The 18,084-nt window shown below is 39.2% G+C and overlaps 1 protein-coding gene across 1 annotated transcript; it reads right to left on the bottom strand.

Annotated features, from left to right (window-relative positions):
- Nucleotides 1-4,225: 4,225 nt before the first annotated feature.
- On the bottom strand, nucleotides 4,226-12,617 carry praf2 (PRA1 domain family, member 2). Its single transcript, XM_051938359.1, has 4 exons — nucleotides 12,398-12,617; nucleotides 10,040-10,257; nucleotides 8,581-8,777; nucleotides 4,226-8,500 (listed from the first exon to the last, which is right to left on the bottom strand). Exons 1-3 carry the CDS (start codon nucleotides 12,574-12,576, stop codon nucleotides 8,638-8,640), a joined length of 537 nt encoding a protein of 178 aa, XP_051794319.1. The 5' UTR covers nucleotides 12,577-12,617; the 3' UTR covers nucleotides 4,226-8,500; nucleotides 8,581-8,637.
- Nucleotides 12,618-18,084: the final 5,467 nt, after the last annotated feature.

The raw sequence follows: 18,084 nt of genomic DNA, 5'->3' as shown, positions 1-18,084 counted from the left end.
TGAAATGTGAAAGTGCCTAAAAGTGCAGGACCAGTGAGTGCTGGAAGGCCCAGGCTACACAAAACTCTGATTACCATAGATTACCATTCGCAAATCAAACCTTTGCTTCTCCTCAGATCCACCATCTGCTCCAGATTTGGTCAAACTCATAAATGGCAATCAAGAACTAACAAACTTGGCTTTAGTAAACCACTGGGTGAAGTTATGGTGCTGCTATCATCTTCTTTTTACAGTCTATGGTCTTACCATGGACACAGACATGTCAGCATCCAGCATGACCAACAGCCAGCTCTCATCTTCCTCCTGTCTCCTATAAAGCTGCCTTTTAAGGAGGTCTGACCTAGTTTCTGACTAAAGGAGTGTCTGTGTTCTGGTCACACTATCTGATCTTTGTCCTTGAAGGCCACACCTGACCAGGGTGTGGAGGAGCTCAGTGGCTCACAGTTCACCACCAGTTCTGCAGCTCTGGAACCTGATTGGACACAGTTGGTTGAATTTCAGCCTTATGTCATAACAACAATAGAAATAAGATTTTATCTTTTTTTACCAGGTCAGAAAAAAGAACATTTGCAGGCAGCCTTTAAATGTTTAGTCACTGCATTTATTCCTATACACAGTCACAGTCCACACCTAAACCCTGTAAGACGCACATATAGGAAAAAAGAGCAGTATACATATATATGAACACAAATATGAAAAAATAAATAAAGCTAAATGTGTATATACATAACTATAACTAAATAAGATAGTCAGAGGTTTGACTATCAAAATATTTAAAAAGCACTGATATTTACTCATAAGTTTGACTTTGCAAGATAAAAAAAACTGGTGCAGTTTCTAAAATTTGCAGCTTGTTTCACCATAATTGTGATTTAAATCTGAAATTCATGGCTTGTTTTAGTTTATTAAAGTAGGATAATATCTCATTGTAATGCACTGATTGGTTTTACATCTCTCTGACAGACCAGCAGAGAAGATAAATAAACTTAAAGTGTGTGAATGACATGAGAGCTGCACCACCACCTGCTGTTAGCATCTGATAATGAACCTGCAGGGAGCTCAGAGTGGAACAGACGAATCCATCCATCCATCCAACCATTCTCTATACACCGCTTTATCCTCACTAGAGTCATGGGGGGTGCTGGAGTCTATCCCAGCTGACTCAGGCGAAGGCAGGGGACACCCTGGACAGGTCACCAGTCTGTCACAGGGCTACATATACAGACACACAATCACACTCACATTCACACCTACGGACAATTTAGAGTAACCAATTAACCTCAGCATGTTTCTGGACTGTGGGAGGAAGCCGGAGTACCCGGAGAAAACCCACGCATGCACAGGGAGAACATGCAAACTCCATGCAGAAAGATCCCAGACCCAGGGAACAGACAAATTCATCACTGAATGTTTTATATTAAAGCACCAGGAGGCATTTCGCGTTCATGTGAATTACATGTTCCTCATTTTATCCAAACCACTGCTAATGACAGAAAGAAGTGATGCAGACTCGTCTTCATGGACAGAGAGGTATGGGGGTGGGGGTGGGGGGCTGTGGCCCCCTGTGATCAAAATTTTCGTTGGAAATTTACATTACTGATTCTCCGATTTCCGACGCTCATGAACACAACTTCATTGTCCGACTGCACTTGAACGCACCAATGACGTTAGTTTGATCGTTTGATTGTATTTGGTTTGGATTTGAAGAAGAAATGAAGACGTTTCCTGATGCTGGAGGAGAAGACGAGCAGCTTTGTACCTTTGCGGTAAGAAGACTGAGGTCGTTTCTCAGTACGTAACTGTCCATACCTGGTTCTCACGTACTTGTGAAAGTACTTCTGCTTGGATGTTGTTGTCGGTAATGTAGCCAGAATATGGATTAATTTTTCGTTTGGGCTTGACAAAGAGGAGAACAAAAATATTCAGAGCAAGTGCAGTAGCTAGCTAACGCTTATTACAGTTTGATTTACATTTTCAAAATCACGTAATTTTTCCGTAAAACAAATCACGGCTTTTATTTTGTAAGAGAAACCTGGAAACGTTGTTTATCCGTAATTCCGCTAACTTGACTGAACGTGGGCTGCAGTTCCCGTTATTTAAACATAGGCGTGAACTAACCGTGACGTCACCCTTTGGTTTCAACGCCGAGAAAATGAAGCCCGGATTTTGCTACTTCCTGGTCGCCATTTTGGATTTTTTTGGAGCCAGTGACGTAAAAAGCGTCATCAAACAGGCTGAACCGGAGAGCAACTAGGGACAGGACCAGTCAATGGGTGGGCCAGACTGAGAGCTGAAGACTCTCTTATCCCGCACACATTTTACCGCAGAGGCTTCTGTTCGCCCTAAAGGATCTGTCAATCATTCCAGACAAGACTGTCTATCAAGTATAGCCACGCCCCCTGGCTCCACCAACTTTAACGATTTATTTAAAATTCAGTATTGATTTATTTTAAGATCGGTCACCTGATCTCTCATTTTGACCATGAAAACTAACGGGGAAAAAATCCTGAGCTGTAGAACATCAGTCTATCAAATTTTATTTTTCCGGTGATGAATTGTTTTACTTACAGGGCTCCAGACTGCGACTAAATAGTCGCATTTTGCGACCAAAATTTGAGCGAGTGCGAGTAAATTTTTCATCTACTCGCGCATGTGCGACCAGTAAATTTGCCGACTTTTTAAATTACTATTGAATATTTTTTGTTGCTTACAAACTTCTGCTCCACACTTCAGCCCAGTATACAGTAATGTACAAATGAGCTGGTTTACCAACCGACATTAACTTCAAAAGAAGAAGAAACAAGACGAACACCAAAGAAGAAGAAGGCGGGCCAATGTGTGTGAGAGCGGGGGACGAATGACCATAGATATGAAGATCTATGCGAATGACAGTGAAGCTTCTGATGATTCACAAAGCCTTTATTTACGTTCAGCCTTATTTTGAACATTCTTGTCCTGATTCCAGCTGCTTCTAAGTTTAGACACATCCTTTGCTAGACAGCAACAGCGTGGAACTGTTTTCTTTCATCTTTATGTGAATTTTCGGACTTTTCAGCACCGTCTTCGTCATGTCAAGAAACCTCTTCTGAGAGAACCACTTCCTGTGCGCTGAATTGGTCATAAAATAGTAAATGGTCTGTATTTATATAGCGCTTTACTATACCTGCAAGGTACCCAAAGTGCTTTACATGATACGTCACATTCACCCATTCACACACACATTCACACACTGATGGCGGAAGCTGCCATGCAAGGCGCTAACCACGACCCATCAGGAGCAATTAGGGGTTAGGTGTCTTACTCAGGGACACCTCGACATGAGCACGACGGGCCGGGGGATCGAACCGGCAACCCTCTGGTTGCAAGACGGACACTGTACCCACTGAGCCATGCCGCCAAAATAAAAGCTCGTAGCATTAAGAATACGCCTTCAAAATAAAAACCTGGAGGGAACAGTTATTTTAACAATAGAGAAACAAAGGCTTTCCAAAATTGATGAACTGATCTAAGAGTAATTTACACGTGATTCGGTATAAATACATAACGTGCATAAAGATTTCATCCGTCGGAAATGATCCGTAAACTGAGCAGCCTTGGTGGAGTACTGCACTCTGACGGCTTTTCTTGTTGTGTCAACTGCTGCACAATAAAATGTGAATTGAAAACACAGTTTCTGCATTTATTGTGCAAGTATTTATCAGTAATACAGTGAAAATGAGAGGAAATGTGAATATTTACTTTGCAAATCGATTTTGGTGTGCGCCCCTAAATTTTCTGGTTGCGCTCCGAAAATTTTAAGTTTGGGGCCACTGCGCTCCTAGAAATAAAGTTAGTCTGGAGCCCTGCTTTATGATCCAAACAACTTGTCATGGTCTGGAAATTATTTTAAATTTATAGTTTTACTAATTTACAATCTGCAGTTAATGTCTTCTCTGGAGTTTCTACACTTTGAGGACCGGATTTGACCCTCTGGAGGACCACTTTTGGTCCACGGGCCTCATGTTGGACACCTCTGTGTTAGAACGTTTTCTTGACGGTCGAATGATAGACCAAATTTAGATTAAAAGATGATTCTGGTTCAAACAAAGGACCTTTGCTGTCACAGGTAAATTAATAATAAAGTTCCGTGTTTTGTCGACCCATCCACCACCCCGACTTCCTCTCTAATTATTCTCTACCTCCATAATTACAGCCAGAATAAAAGATAACAGAAACTTAAGACACATTAGAGTTGAGACCTCTTTTATTTAGAAAAAATGATCAGCATTTGGCAAAACAGTCAAAGACATGACATCAGAGAAACAAAGATAAACAATCAGAACCATCACCTGTGAATCAGGTAAATGTAGTCCTGCAGCTTACAATGCAAGATTTTCAGAGTTTAGTGTTCAGATTTAAGCATTTTTCCTCGTGTTATGAAAGCAGTAATAGTGGAGGAGGCTCTGGTGGTCAGAGAGTCATCTGACAGAACGTCTTCATCAACCACCATCCAGAAAGCAACACGGTGCTTCAGACAAGACAGAATAAATGGACAAAGTCTTTAAACAACACGATTAAGAAGCAGAAATACAAGAAGCTGGCATCCTCAGCTGCTTCATAAATGCTTCAGATAAAATAAGTGTAGAGCAAACCTGGAAGCAGGTTCATGAACTTAGATTAAGACATTGGTCAGGAGGAACGAAAATAACTTCAGAGTCCCAAACAGGCACCTCCAGATGTTTGTAACTGGCTCCCAATGAACAGTACCAGATATATAATGCACGGTCCCCATAGCAGGCAGCTGGAATACAATAATACAGCTTGCAACTGGTTAAATACCTTCAATGTGATGAATACAAAAGTGCAAAAGTCTTTATTGTGACTGCAGAAATGAACTTTCCTTCCTGGTAGTGTTTTACTTTCTCTTATAGAACAAAACAGAAGTGCATTTTATCCATCTGAAGAACAGCACGTCAACATCAAGTCTACAAGCAGGACATGAATGGAGCTTTACCACCTACTGGACTTTACTGGGTTTGTGAGGTTTTCCATTAGAACCTGGTACAAGCTACTATTTTAGTTCCCGGGTTTCGATCCGGTAACGTGTCTACAGAGTGCATTGAACAATAGTGTACAGCCAAGCTAGCAGTTCGGTGAGGCTTCAGGCACGGCGGCGCTAGCAGCTAATGTTCAGCCTGTTTGTTCTCAATTTAGCATCTCAGTATGCTAACATTTGCTAGCAGAAACAGCTGGGGCTGATGGGAATGTTATTTGTTTAACGATTGTAGTGAAACCAGAACTTTGACAAGAAACTTAATTCAAAAACACAAAGCCATTCCTACAAACATGAATAACAACAATATTCTACTTCCTGTGCCTCCAACGGCCACGTACTGCAAACTAAAGCCCAAAAAACACAGTAAAGTCCATTCAGACCATTTTACAGGAGTTTCTATCTGGTTGCACTTCATATGAAAGCTTCAAATCTGGGCTTTTGTCTGGTTTGACTACAAAACACAAACCACAGGAGAATACAGGCAGAAAAATGAATGTTTTTCTTGTTTTCCTGATGACACCACATGAATGAAGCTGCTAAATGTATCTCCTAAATCTTCCAAAATCAAGCACTGTGCTTTATTTCCAAGGAAAAGGCTGCATTATTTTCAAAAACACCAAAAGACACCCTTAGCTGCAGCACTGTTGGAACTAATCCAGTGCAGCCGAGTCTGAATGTGACATCCCATAAGTGAGATCATTTAAGTGCAAAAGGCTGAACCAAGCTTCACAGCGATCCATGCAGTCTGTGGAGATGTTTCAGTCTGGACCGAAGCAGCAGACCGACCGTTCATGGCTAGCATGGCTAAAAACGGAGCAAATTACAAGGAGGAAAACTGCAAAAATACACACACCACAAGCGTTGGCACGGCAACCAACGGGCCGTACTGGTTAGTGGTTGTTGGTGGTAACAAAAGTTTAAGTTATAAAGGAATTAAGAGGAGATTCAGAGTTATTCATTTGCTTTTCCTGGTTGCAGATCCACCGACCAGCAGCGGAAAAGTTCAGCTCTGAGGGTGAAGCCTTTAATTCTGGCTTGGAAACGAGGAAAAGGATCAGTTTAAACCAGAATCACATCTGATCCCATCGAGTCTCAGCAAGGATTCCTACATGAAGTTAATTTGTTCTCAACTTGTTCTTCATAAAACACCTTCTAACTGCACCTCTTTAACCCTCATGTCATCCTGCAGGTCAAACTGACCCGTTTTAAAGTTTGAAAATGTGGAAAAATATTAATTTTCACAGTGAAACTTCTGATGTCCACATTTTCAACATTTGTGGGAAACCTTTGAACATTTTTTGATGGAAAAAAAAAAATGTTAAAAATGTTTCTTTAAGAATATTCACAAAAAAGTCAACCAAAATCCAGCAAAATTCATAAAGAAAACATTAGAAGTTTTACTGATGTACATGTAATCGCTTTAGGTATTTTTAGGATTTTTTTTGGAAGATTTTTAATCATTCTTTTGCTCGTAAATGAGGACAACAGGAGGGTTAAGATCAGTGTGACCAAATACAGTAAACACTAAATGATAAGGGAGTTGTGTTGAAGGTAGCAAGCAGCGCTCAGCTAAAACCATTTAAACAATCAAAGGAAGTCCTCCAATGCGGTGAGATGGTTTCAGTTACTCCTCATGCACATTGGAGGGAGGTATGAAGAACACAAGCTTAGGTTTTGTATGCCTTTCCACTACATTTGTGGGTGTTTTGGTTCCACCTGTTGTCCTGTATTCTCCTGCATCAACAGTACAGACATGTTGGGCCGACCAGACATCGGATGCCAACACCATCACACACATTTCAGCTTCCAGACCTTCACTACAGCCGCTCCCTGCTGTCTTCACCCACAAGTCCTGTCTTCTCTACACTGCATCGTATGAATGAATGCAAAAATGACTAAAAAGAATCTTAAATAAAGAGCGCAGACAAACACGACTGTTCTAAAGTTTGGGATCACCCACTTTCATCCATGTGCTAACATAACTAAACAAGGGTTTTCTAACCATCAATGAGCCTTTCAGCACCATTAGCTAACACAATGTAGCATTAGAACACAGGAGTGATGGTTGCTGGAAATGTTCCTCTGTACCCCTATGGAGATATTCCATTAAAAATCAGCTGTTTTACAGATAGAATAGTCATTTACCACATTAACTATGTCTACACTGGATTTATCATTCATTTAATGCTATCTTCACTGACCAAAAAAATGCTCCTTTATTTCAAAAATAAGACATTTCTAAGTGACCCCACACTTGTGAACGGTCGTCTGTTTCCTTAAAAGTCACACTGTGGTTCCACATGATTCTGTCACGGAAATAAAAATCTTAATATTCGTACAACTGCTGCATCTGGTGCAGTGTTGACGCTTTGGCTTTTGACTGTCAGACAAAATAAAGCAATACTAAATAATAAGGCTGCACTTTTACAAGAAAATCTCATTATTTTGTAATTCTGTGAGCAAACAGTGGTAATATTTATGGAAAATGCATTGTTTGTTTTTTAAGACAAAGTTATAGAATAAATACATTACATGTATTTGATACATAATGTACATTGTTTCAGTTTCCAAATAAAAAGATTTAATTTTATGAGAAATAAAGAAACTTTCCTAGAATAAAATTTGCTGTCAATATGAGATAAATCTGTGTTTTATTTAGCAAAAGATGTAATATTAAAAATAAGAGGAAGGAAAATGTGGTAAAATTGGGAATAAAGTTGTATTTTTTATGAGAAAAACATTTTTAAAAGGCTATTATTTGAAATTAAAATAAATAAATAAAATTGCAACTTCACAAGAAAACATTCTTGGTATCTATATATATTATATTTTAGCAAAGTCAGACTATTGTGAGAATTAATTAGTAAAATAACTACACTTTTCAATATTTCATCACAGTAAATAGAGCAGGCAGCTTTAATGTTGAAGAGAATGACCTGGATGACATTAATGTGCAGGTTTTTACCAATAATAGTCGTTTTATTCTCACAGATTTTAGGAAACTGAACTGAAAAGCATTAATTGATGTTAACTGAGGATCAAACTAAAGCAGATTTTATGACTTTATGCTGCAGCAGAAGAAGCTGTTTAGTAAAACTTAATTCTTCTAATATCACATCTTTTTCTTTTAAAATCCCAACTTTATTCTCCAAATACAGAAATAAATAGACATGAAGTTATGGCACTTCTCACCATGAACACCTGGAACAGCGAAGAGCTTTAAGAGCAAAAACACACCAGAAAGAATTTAGTATTTTATGTGAACTTCAGTCCTTTTCCTTCCGAGTTCAGATCAGTTAACAAACCAAACCACAGCCTTCTCCTCCTCCTGCAGTAAAGTTCTTATTCTGCTTTCATCTCTCACCTGTCTTCACCTGCATTTCTCCTCCTATCCTTCACCTGAACACCTCCTCCTCCTCTAGGATCCGTCCTCCATCTCCTCCTCCTCCTCTAGGATCCGTCCTCCTTCCTCCTCCCTCCTCCTCCCTCCTCCTCCCTCCTCCTCCCTCCTCCTCCCTCCTCCATCTCCTCTAGGATCCGTCCACCATCTCCTCCTCCTTCCTCCTCCTCCTCCTCCTCCTCCTCCTCCTCCTCCTCCTCCTCTAGGATCCGGCCTCCTGCTCCTGTCCCAGAGCCTCCAGCAGGAGTCCCATGGGTGTTCTCTTCAGACCGATGCTCTCCAGTTTGTTCTCCAGTTTGTTCTTCAGATTACGAAGCCTCACTGAGGCGTGGATGAGGACCACTGGAGAGAAGCAGACAGGAGGAGATGAAGGAAGAATCAAGAAGCTTTACCGTCATTGTGTTTTCACATAAAAAAAGTAGAGAAAGGCACACTATATAGAAATAACATTTAAAGAAACTACTTAAAAGATCTAGATATGTGAACAGAGTTCGGGCACATGAGCAGTAGATGAGTGTAAAGTTCGGTAAAGTGGAAGAAGAGAAAGAACAGAAGCTTCAGTCACATCAGAGTGAGCTCATGTGAAACAGATGGTTGTTTCTCTGGCAGTTATTTCAGCATTTTACATCACAGAGTGGAGCACGGTCACTTTAAAGACACTAAATACACGTTTGCTTTAAACTGTCGAACACAACCTGAATGGACGTTTTACAACACTTATAAAGCTTTCTAAGGCTCAGAACTCGATGCAGAACGTTTGTCACATTTACCAACTTCTCCATCTTAATACATTTGAGACGAAAACAATTCTAATTTCACTTTGTTTGCAAAACGACAAACGATCTTGGAGCTTCAATTCTACACGTAAAGGTAATGGATAAGAGCTGCACACACAACAAGAAACAAGTACTGCTTCTGTTACATTAATACCTGCATGGAAGGACGCGTGAAACCACAAGAAAGTCAACAAACCTGTTTTAATACACGAAAACTGGCTCTAACAAAATGGATAACAGACTGTAGATTGTTCAAAGTCTAAAGTAAACATTAGTAGATGACAGTCTCATCTTTACCTATAACTACTGAAACCTGCTGGAATATGCAGTATATACAAAGACTTCTTAACAGACCGCCCACACCACTCCCCCACCGGCTCCCCACAAGGCTGTGCACTGAGCCCTTTACTGTACTCACTGTACACACACAACTGCACACCAGCGCATCTCTCCAACTCCATCATCAGTTTCATAGGGCTGGACCCGAATATCCGAATACACCCCCCGCCCCCCCCGGACCATATCTCACTATCTCAGCAGAGCTACAAACATCATCAAGGACCCATCCCACCCCAGTCGCAATCTGTTCCACCTTCTGCCCTCTGGTCGGCGCTACAGAGCACATAAAACAAGAACAAATAGACTCAGGGACAGTTTCTTCCCCAGAGCAATCAGTGCTCTGAACAACAAGAAAACATGAACACAAAAACAATAACATCACTGGGAACACACGCTACACGTGCAACATTTATACCCGTTATACAATGACAATAAAGGCTTTCTATTCTATTCTATAAGTAGACAAGTGTGTGTATTTTCCTGTCTTACTCAGCACAGGGAAGGCTATCCCGAACAGGAACACAGCCACTCCTCCCAGCACCGATATGAACAGGTAGCTGGCCAGAAGAATGGCCAGCAGACAGATTAATGGATGGTTTCTACGAAAACGGCGGATGGGAGCTTGGTTCTCCGCAGCCCAGACAAAGCCCAGGAACAACAAGGTGACCACCGTGGCCCCGACGAACATCTGGAAGGGCCGGAAATACCTGAGAGCAGAGAGGAGGGAATGGAAGGCGTGAATGAACCTACAGATACAGAAACCAGGTGGATAATTCTGTTAGTTAGGCAGTAGTTCTCATCTCTGGTACAGGACACTGAATACTGCTTTGGTTGAAGACATTAAAGGTCCATTAATGGAACTGTTTTCAGCAAATCAATCAAAGTCTCACACGTCTCTACATTCTGTCTTTCAGCTTTTCAGTTAAAAATACTGTAAAAGTGGTTCAGTTCTCCGTGACAGTATAACTCTTGGTTTTAGGGAACTTCCACGTGAGTGGTACGGGTCCCAAGAATAGGACCACAGCAACAAAAATGAATACCTGTAAAATACAAGAGATAACATGCAGCAACGAAGACACTCAGCGCACTCGTTGTCCTCCAGGTCACATGTGCATTATCTTTGGTTTCAATTAATAGAAAACATTCAGTTTGTACAAACATCCTGGCATCACCGTCCTCACAAGTGCAACACTGTCTCTCTCCTCTTCCATTAATGCAGACTGTTCACATTCCCAGACTTCAATGTGCTGGATACAGTCATCTCTAAATCAATGCAGTATAACCACTGTCTTAAAAACAAGCTTCCTTTAACTGTCACAATCAGAGAGAGAAAGGCACTTTCAGGTCATGTAAATAGCATGCAAATACCAAGAACATTTTACACAGTTACGGTTATCATCAAAACCACTGAAAAAATAGGACATATCCTCAATTGATAACATCTGTCTTTGCTCAAACATCTACTGAACACCAGATTAAAACTACAACAGGTGTAGGAGCACAAATACAACTAAAGAAGGTACAAAAGAAGGAGACGATCTCCCTGTCAGACAATGCTGAGGTAGAAAAACCCATGAAACCGCGATTAGCAGTTAGCCCGCGAACACAGCGATCGCGCATTTTTAACAGCGTTATTTTTATATTTTGTCTCACAAACAACATCTCACTGACACACAGCGATTTAACATTTAAAGCTTGACAAGTCATAAGCACACATTAGCAGTTTTTAACCGTACAAACCTGTAAAGTACAGGAGATAAAATGCAGCAATGAAGACACTCAGCGCACTCTCCAGGTCACAACTGGGGTGCCGCGGTGTCCCTCCCCCTAAGGTGACCCAGGTGCAACAGTGCCCATGTCAACAGTTCCCCCTTGGAATGCTGCTGTTTTCCTGTCCTTTGTTGAATATAAAATATTGTACTGGCTGAAATATTGTAAAAAATTAAGTCTTATTATACAAAATGTGGTCACTAAATTTTAGGTGTGCAACATGAGCAGCGTTGATTTAAGAACCAATATTCTGCTGTTGGTGAATGTGCTTTCTGTCTACTTCTAATTTTTTAACCCTCGTGTTGTACTACGGGTCATATTGACCCGTTTTAAAGTTTGAAAATGTGGGAAAAAAACTCACAGTGAAATCTTCCACATTTTCAACATTTTTGTGAAATTTCTGAAATTTTTTTTTGGTGCAAAACAAGAAATGCTAAAAATCTAAATGTTTCTTTAAGAACATTCAGAAAAAAATCAACCAAAAACCAGCCAAATTCGCTTGTGTCATAGGGATCATTTTTGAATCATTTAGGACAAACATCATGTGACTCTGGACTACTTTTCTATAATTATGGACCGTTTTCAAGTCATTCTGAACAACTTCTAAGTCATGTTCTTGCCAATTTCAACAACTTTTATGTAATTTTGGATCAGTTTTGTGTTTTTGGGATAATTTTCAAGTCATTTAGGACAGATTTCATGTGAATCTGGACTAATTTTCTGTAATTATGGATCATTTTCAAGGAATTTAGGACAATTTTCTTGTAATTTTCTACAAGTTTTATGTCACAGTGGATTGTTTGCCGTCATTTTGGATCATTTTTGACAAGTTTTATGTCATTGTGGACTATTTTTTCAGTAATTATGGATAATTATCATAAAAATGTATGCATATATATGCCATGGAGAAGTCCCTCAGTTACAGACTGACCCTGCTCACGACTCAGTGTGATGATGATGAAGAAGAAGCTGCTAATCACTCAGAGGTTCTGCAGTAAAACTGATTAAATCTCCAGAACTTCCAGCAGTCACAAGGCTGTCAGGGGACCGGAGGAGCGGGTCTGGAGCAGGACTCACCCCAGCAGCAGCAGGAAGCCCCCCGCCCACAGCAGGTAGTTGCTCTGGTAGTACAGCAGGTTGTTGATGACGCGGTTGTTCCAGCGCTCCACATCGCGCACGTCCGGGACCGCGAACCGGGCCGAGCTCAGCACAAAGTCGTCCAGGCTCCGGAGGGGTGGCGGCCGCACGTCTGCCATCTTTTCTCGGCGAGAAACAATCCGGATTTCCCAGAATGCAACGCGAGGGGGGCGGGATCGACCGACGCTCGCGCAGCATGTGCAGAGGCGCGTGGCCGGAAGTCGAGAACGCGCATTCAGGGGAATCTCATTACTGACATATTTGTCCTATTACCTCTGATTATCTTATTTCCAGTGTTTGCTTTGTGGTAATTTAATTTTAAGTCAATAAACGGCGGATTCTGAAGTATTCATTCACATTTTACTGCCCTTAGATCTGATTTTAATAAGAAAAAAGGGGCATTTTTGCTGGTTTCATGAGTTTGCACCCAGTAATGAAAAAACAAATGCATGTTTTCAGTATTTAGAGTCTTTTTTGCAACAGGATTAAAGTTTATCAGTGGAAAATCAACTGAAGGCCAAAACGTTCAACAATCCACACCGCATCAGGACAGAAAATACACCACTAAGGATGAGGAATTCTCTGTAGATCTTCAGAAAACCTGAGCTGTCTTGCAGCAAAGCAAATATGAGAGTGACAGTATAAACCCATTTACTTTTATGATGTTTTTGTAGTTTCTTTTGCCTCCATTAGATGGGGGGAGTTGAGGAAGTGCAGAATACAGGGGGCAGAGAGGGGAAGCAGCAAAGAGCCAAAGCTGGAATCAAACCTGCCGAGGATTTAACCTTCAAACATGGTCTGCTTGTTCTACCAGGTGAGCTGCACCTCTGAGACCATCTAAAGCTTTGAGGAGAACAGTGACCTCAATAATCACAAAATGGAAGAATTGTGGAACCAACAGGACTGAAGCTGGTCGTCTGGCTTAAATGAGCAACAGACAAGAAGTTATTTCGTCAGATTTAGCAGACGACCAAGAACACAGCAGAAGTTCTCCTCACAGATGGAGAACATGTCCAACAACCTTCAGCAGCTCTCTATCAATCAGGCTGAAGAAGACACTCTGAGTAGAAGATGCTGCATAGTCTGCTAGCCAAGCAGCTTTTTATAGACTTTTGGAGCTTTTCCTCTACCACCTACTGGACTCTACTGGGTTTGTGAGGTTTTCCATTAGAGCCTGGTACCAGCTACTATTTTAATGATGATCTGGTCTGATTAGAAACTAATGAAACTCTTTACTAACAGCGTCTCTACAGTCAAACCCTGAGGTGTCACCATCATGCTGTGATGAACGATCAGCTAGCAGGACGATGAAGACAGGAACGGCTTCAGGACAAATCCAGCATCCTGGAGCGCTCCCAGCCGAAGGCCTAAAGCCGTTAGAACATCTGCTGACGTTCTCAGATCCTTTCCCACCAGGAAGAATGAGATCTAAGTCCAGATCCAGGTGTTCAACGCCTGAAGGAACAGACTCAGAAAGACTCAAAGCTGTAACTGCAGCCAAAGGGGCTTCGACAAAGAACTGAATGGAGTGTCTGAATAGTTTTGTAAATGAGTCAGTTTATGAGTTTTAATGAAGTGTACAGTGAAGCTGGATGGATTAAAATAAATGAGGGGAAGAGTTTTATCCATTTAAGATTAAATCTGCAACACAAAGTGAGCAGAAATGAATAAATCGAAACTTTAACAATATAAAATAAAGTTTTTAAAGGCTGTTTTATGTATTTTTGTTTGGTTTCTTGTTGTTATTTTATATTAAAGTGACGTAAGAAAGGCGTCTGTTGCAGTATTTTTGCCTTTGACCTTTTCCCTGAAGCCCAAAACCCGTCAGAAAGCTTCTCGATAAGATCTTTTTGGAAGACTGTGGCAGATATGAATTGCTGTTAGGATTTTATTGGGAAACAGTCATCTGTGTTCTTCTCAAAGTTTCTGTTTATGTTTCACATCACTAAATGCTACATCTCTGCAGGTCTGTCCATATCTTTAAACCTAAACTAAAGCTGAGCATTGAACAGTCAGTGAGCGTCACCAGACATGTCTCTGAATAAATCACACAGCTGCTTTTATGCTGCGTTTTTCTCACGGTCTTCATTAGTTTTTTAACACCAGCTCCCCTGGTTCCTATAATGTGAACATCTCACATGTTTTACAGTTTCATTGAAAACAGAAAAGCTCAGTCACTTCCTGTCATTTGCATTAAATGTTTCTCAAACAGGAAAAAGCAGCACCTTTACTGGGGACTATTTTCAGAGGCGGAATAATACTCTGTAGTGAGTGTTTTAAGGCAGGGGAAAATTTTCAGTTAACCCTCCTGTTGCCTTCATTTATGGGCACCAAAAATATTATTTCTTTATCTGAAAAAAAACCCCAACAATTCAGCTACATATACATAATATAGTAGAAATGTAAATACAGTAATAATACGAATATAATACAATACAAATCTGTCTTTACACTTGAACAGTTTGTCCTGTCCAACTTTAAGAGATGCTTTTAATGTGAGTATGTTCTCATCAATGTGCCCGCCGTGAAATCGTTTCTCATCATTTTGGATCATTTTTGTGTCTTTGGGATAATTTTTGAGTCATTTAGGACAAATTTCAAGTCATTCTGGACTAATTTTCTGTAATTATGGATTATTTTCAAGGCATTTTGGAAAATCTGTGAGTCATTTTGGGCAATTTTGAGTGATTTTGGAGAATTTTCTTGTCATTTTCAACAAGTTTCATGTCAGCTTGGATCTTTTCTCGTCATTTTGGATCATTTTGAGTTTGTCGAAATTAATTAAAAACTTCCATTAACATGAACTTCATCTGCAAGCTCTCATGTTTTCAGAGTGTTTGAGTGGGACACTGACTTTAGCATTAAAAAGGGAGCGAATAATTCTAAATATTTTATCATATTTCCCAGTTTAATTCAAAATTTGACTTGTTGCTCTGTGTAGTTTTTATGGAAACACATTTCATCACACCAACTTCATCTAACACTGTTGGAATGAATTTAGCTTTTTAATCCAATTTTCCTAAAATCTTTTAGACTATATGGGCTAATATGTTGGTGTAGTTTAAGAGGGTTGTTAAAAAGTTGGCTTGAGGGTTGGCTCTCACTCAGAGAGCTTTATTTATCTTGTATCACTCCTTCATTATGGCATACTTGAGCTATTGTATTGAAGTGTGGGGAAATTGTTACAAAACTAATTTGTTACCTTTAGTTACTCTGCAGAAACGAGCCATCAGAATTGCGCATAAAGTGACGTATAATGATCACACTAATCCACTGTTTCTTAATACCTTTCACTTAAAATTACAAGACTTAGTAAATTTTAAAACAGCTCAAATTGTGTATAGAGCATCAAAAAATTCATTGCCCAATAACATTCAAAATTTATTTCAAAACAGAGATGCTCTTCATAAATATAATCTGAGAGGAATTGATAAATTATACCAGCCCAAAGTAAAGACAACCCTAAAGTCTATGTGTATCTCGGTGAAGGGAGTCATATTATGGAACAGCCTATCTGAAGAAATTAAAGCTTGTAAAAATTTAGTTAGGTTTAAAATCACATTTAAAAGATACATAATGGAAAAGTACCAAGAGGAAACGATTTAATAACGCAGCCATGAACAGACTCATGCTCACTGTGTGTGCATGGGCCTGGGTATGGCTCACATTACTTTATTTTGATGTTGTACATATAAATACTTGTTCAAGGGGAGTAGCCAGCAAGTTTTGCTGCCTGCTTCTTTTGGTTGTGTGTCTGTCATGTGCTCTTTTGGGAGAGAGGGGTGTGCGGTCGGAGTATGTGTGGGCCTGTCATTGTCTTGTCTTTGTCTTGTGTTTGTTGATTGTGATTGTAATAATGTTGTATTGTTTGTTGTTGTGAGTGATGTTGAGTGAGGGGCTGGAGCCTTATAAGCGTAAGCTTCTTCCATCCCCTTTTCAAATCACAGGAATGTAAATTTGTACTTATAACTATATATTATTATTATTATTATTTGTTGCAAAAAGTATTAACTATGTTATTGCACCCCAGTACTGATTTGAAATAAAAAAAGAAGAAGAAGGGTTTAAATTTATGGAGTCTCAGGAGTGCCAGATCAAAATATAAATAAATAAATAAGGAAATATAAAGAGAAATAAATAAATAAATACAAGGAAAAAACAAAAAAGGTAAAAGCAAAGACAAAATTTTCCTTTTTATTTATTTATTTCTCTTTATATTTACACATTTATTTATTTATCTTTATATCTACACATTTATTTATTTATTTCTCTTTATATTTACACATTTATTTATTTATATTTTGATCTAGCACTCCTGTGACTCCATATCATTAGGCTGTTGAATCCATTAAAAAAATGGATTTAAAATTTACACAGAAAGTACATAAACTGAACACTTTTTGGGTTCTTTGAGAGGCAAACGTTTTCACATTTAGTTCGTCTCCTTGTTCCTTGTTCTTGTCATGAAAACTGTAAAGCAGAGGGTGAATAACAGCCGAGAGAGTAAACAGTGATGGTCCTGTTCTAAAAAAAAATCACACCTAAATTACCCCATCAATGCCACATTCATTTCAGTCACACAGTGGTTGGAAACATGCTTATTTCATAACAGAAACTGATTTATAAATAACAGAAACAGTCCTGGCAACAGAGGTTAGAATTCCTGTCTTGTCATTTTAAAACAGCTTTTTGCCTGTCAGCGTATTTCCTGATGAGATTTGCTGCTTAGACAGTTTCAGGAGTGATCACATGACTTCAACTGTGGGAAAATGAGAAATCTCTGTTTATTTTCCAGCAGATATTCAGTAATAACACCATTACTGATAGTTACTGTGATCGACTGTCAGCACACATTAAACATCCAAATGAACAATGAACTATTCTGATTTAAAGAGAAAGCGGGCTTAGAAAAAGGTTTGTGAGCTGTTTAACTGGTGACAAAATCCTGACCAGTGAATCTTATCAGGTGTGGATTAAATCTGAGTTAAAGAACAACAATCAGAGAGCATGGTTGGAACGCTGACAGTTCACTGACCAATTCAGAATGGATTTGTCAGGAATATCAGTCATAACTTCACTGGAACTCTACTATCAAAGACATTTAAAATACTCAAAAGATATGAAGTCAAGACTCATAAGCAGCCACAACAGCTACACAAATATCTACACAACTGTTCAAAGGTTTAGGGTTACCCAGACAATTCCATGTTTTCCATGAAAACTCCCACTTTTATCCATGTGCTAGCATAACTGCACATACAGAAAAAATTACAGTAAAAAATGGGAAAAAATAGAAAAAGTACAGTAAAAATACAGTAAAAATATAGTACAATACATTAAAAACAGTAAAAAATAAAGTAAAAATATAGTAAAATATAGTAAAACAACATAGTAAAAATACAGAAAAATGTAGAAAAATATAGTAAAAATACAGTTAAAATAATGTACAAATGTAGTAAAAATACAATAAAAATACAGCAAAATATAGTAAAAAATACAGTAAAAATATAGTAGAAATACAGTAACAATATAGTAGAATTACAGTAAAAATATATAGAAAAAATAAATGTCCTTATTTTCTTTTGAAAAAGGACACACGTAACTCCAAACTTCTGGACAGTAGGGTA

The sequence above is a fragment of the Acanthochromis polyacanthus genome, chromosome 2 (assembly GCF_021347895.1).
Source record: "Acanthochromis polyacanthus isolate Apoly-LR-REF ecotype Palm Island chromosome 2, KAUST_Apoly_ChrSc, whole genome shotgun sequence".
Taxonomy (NCBI): domain Eukaryota; kingdom Metazoa; phylum Chordata; class Actinopteri; family Pomacentridae; genus Acanthochromis; species Acanthochromis polyacanthus.
This window is presented reverse-complemented; position numbering and strand designations above follow the sequence as displayed.

Coding starts and splice junctions, on each gene's coding strand:
- praf2 (XM_051938359.1), bottom strand. CDS start 12,576: ATGGCAGACGTGCGGCCGCCACCCCTCCGGAGCCTGGACGACTTTGTG. Junction 10,258..12,397: donor GGCTTCCTGCTGCTGCTGGG/GTGAGTCCTGCT, acceptor CTCTGCTCTCAG/GTATTTCCGGCCCTTCCAGA. Junction 8,778..10,039: donor GATAGCCTTCCCTGTGCTGA/GTAAGACAGGAA, acceptor GCTTCTCTCCAG/TGGTCCTCATCCACGCCTCA.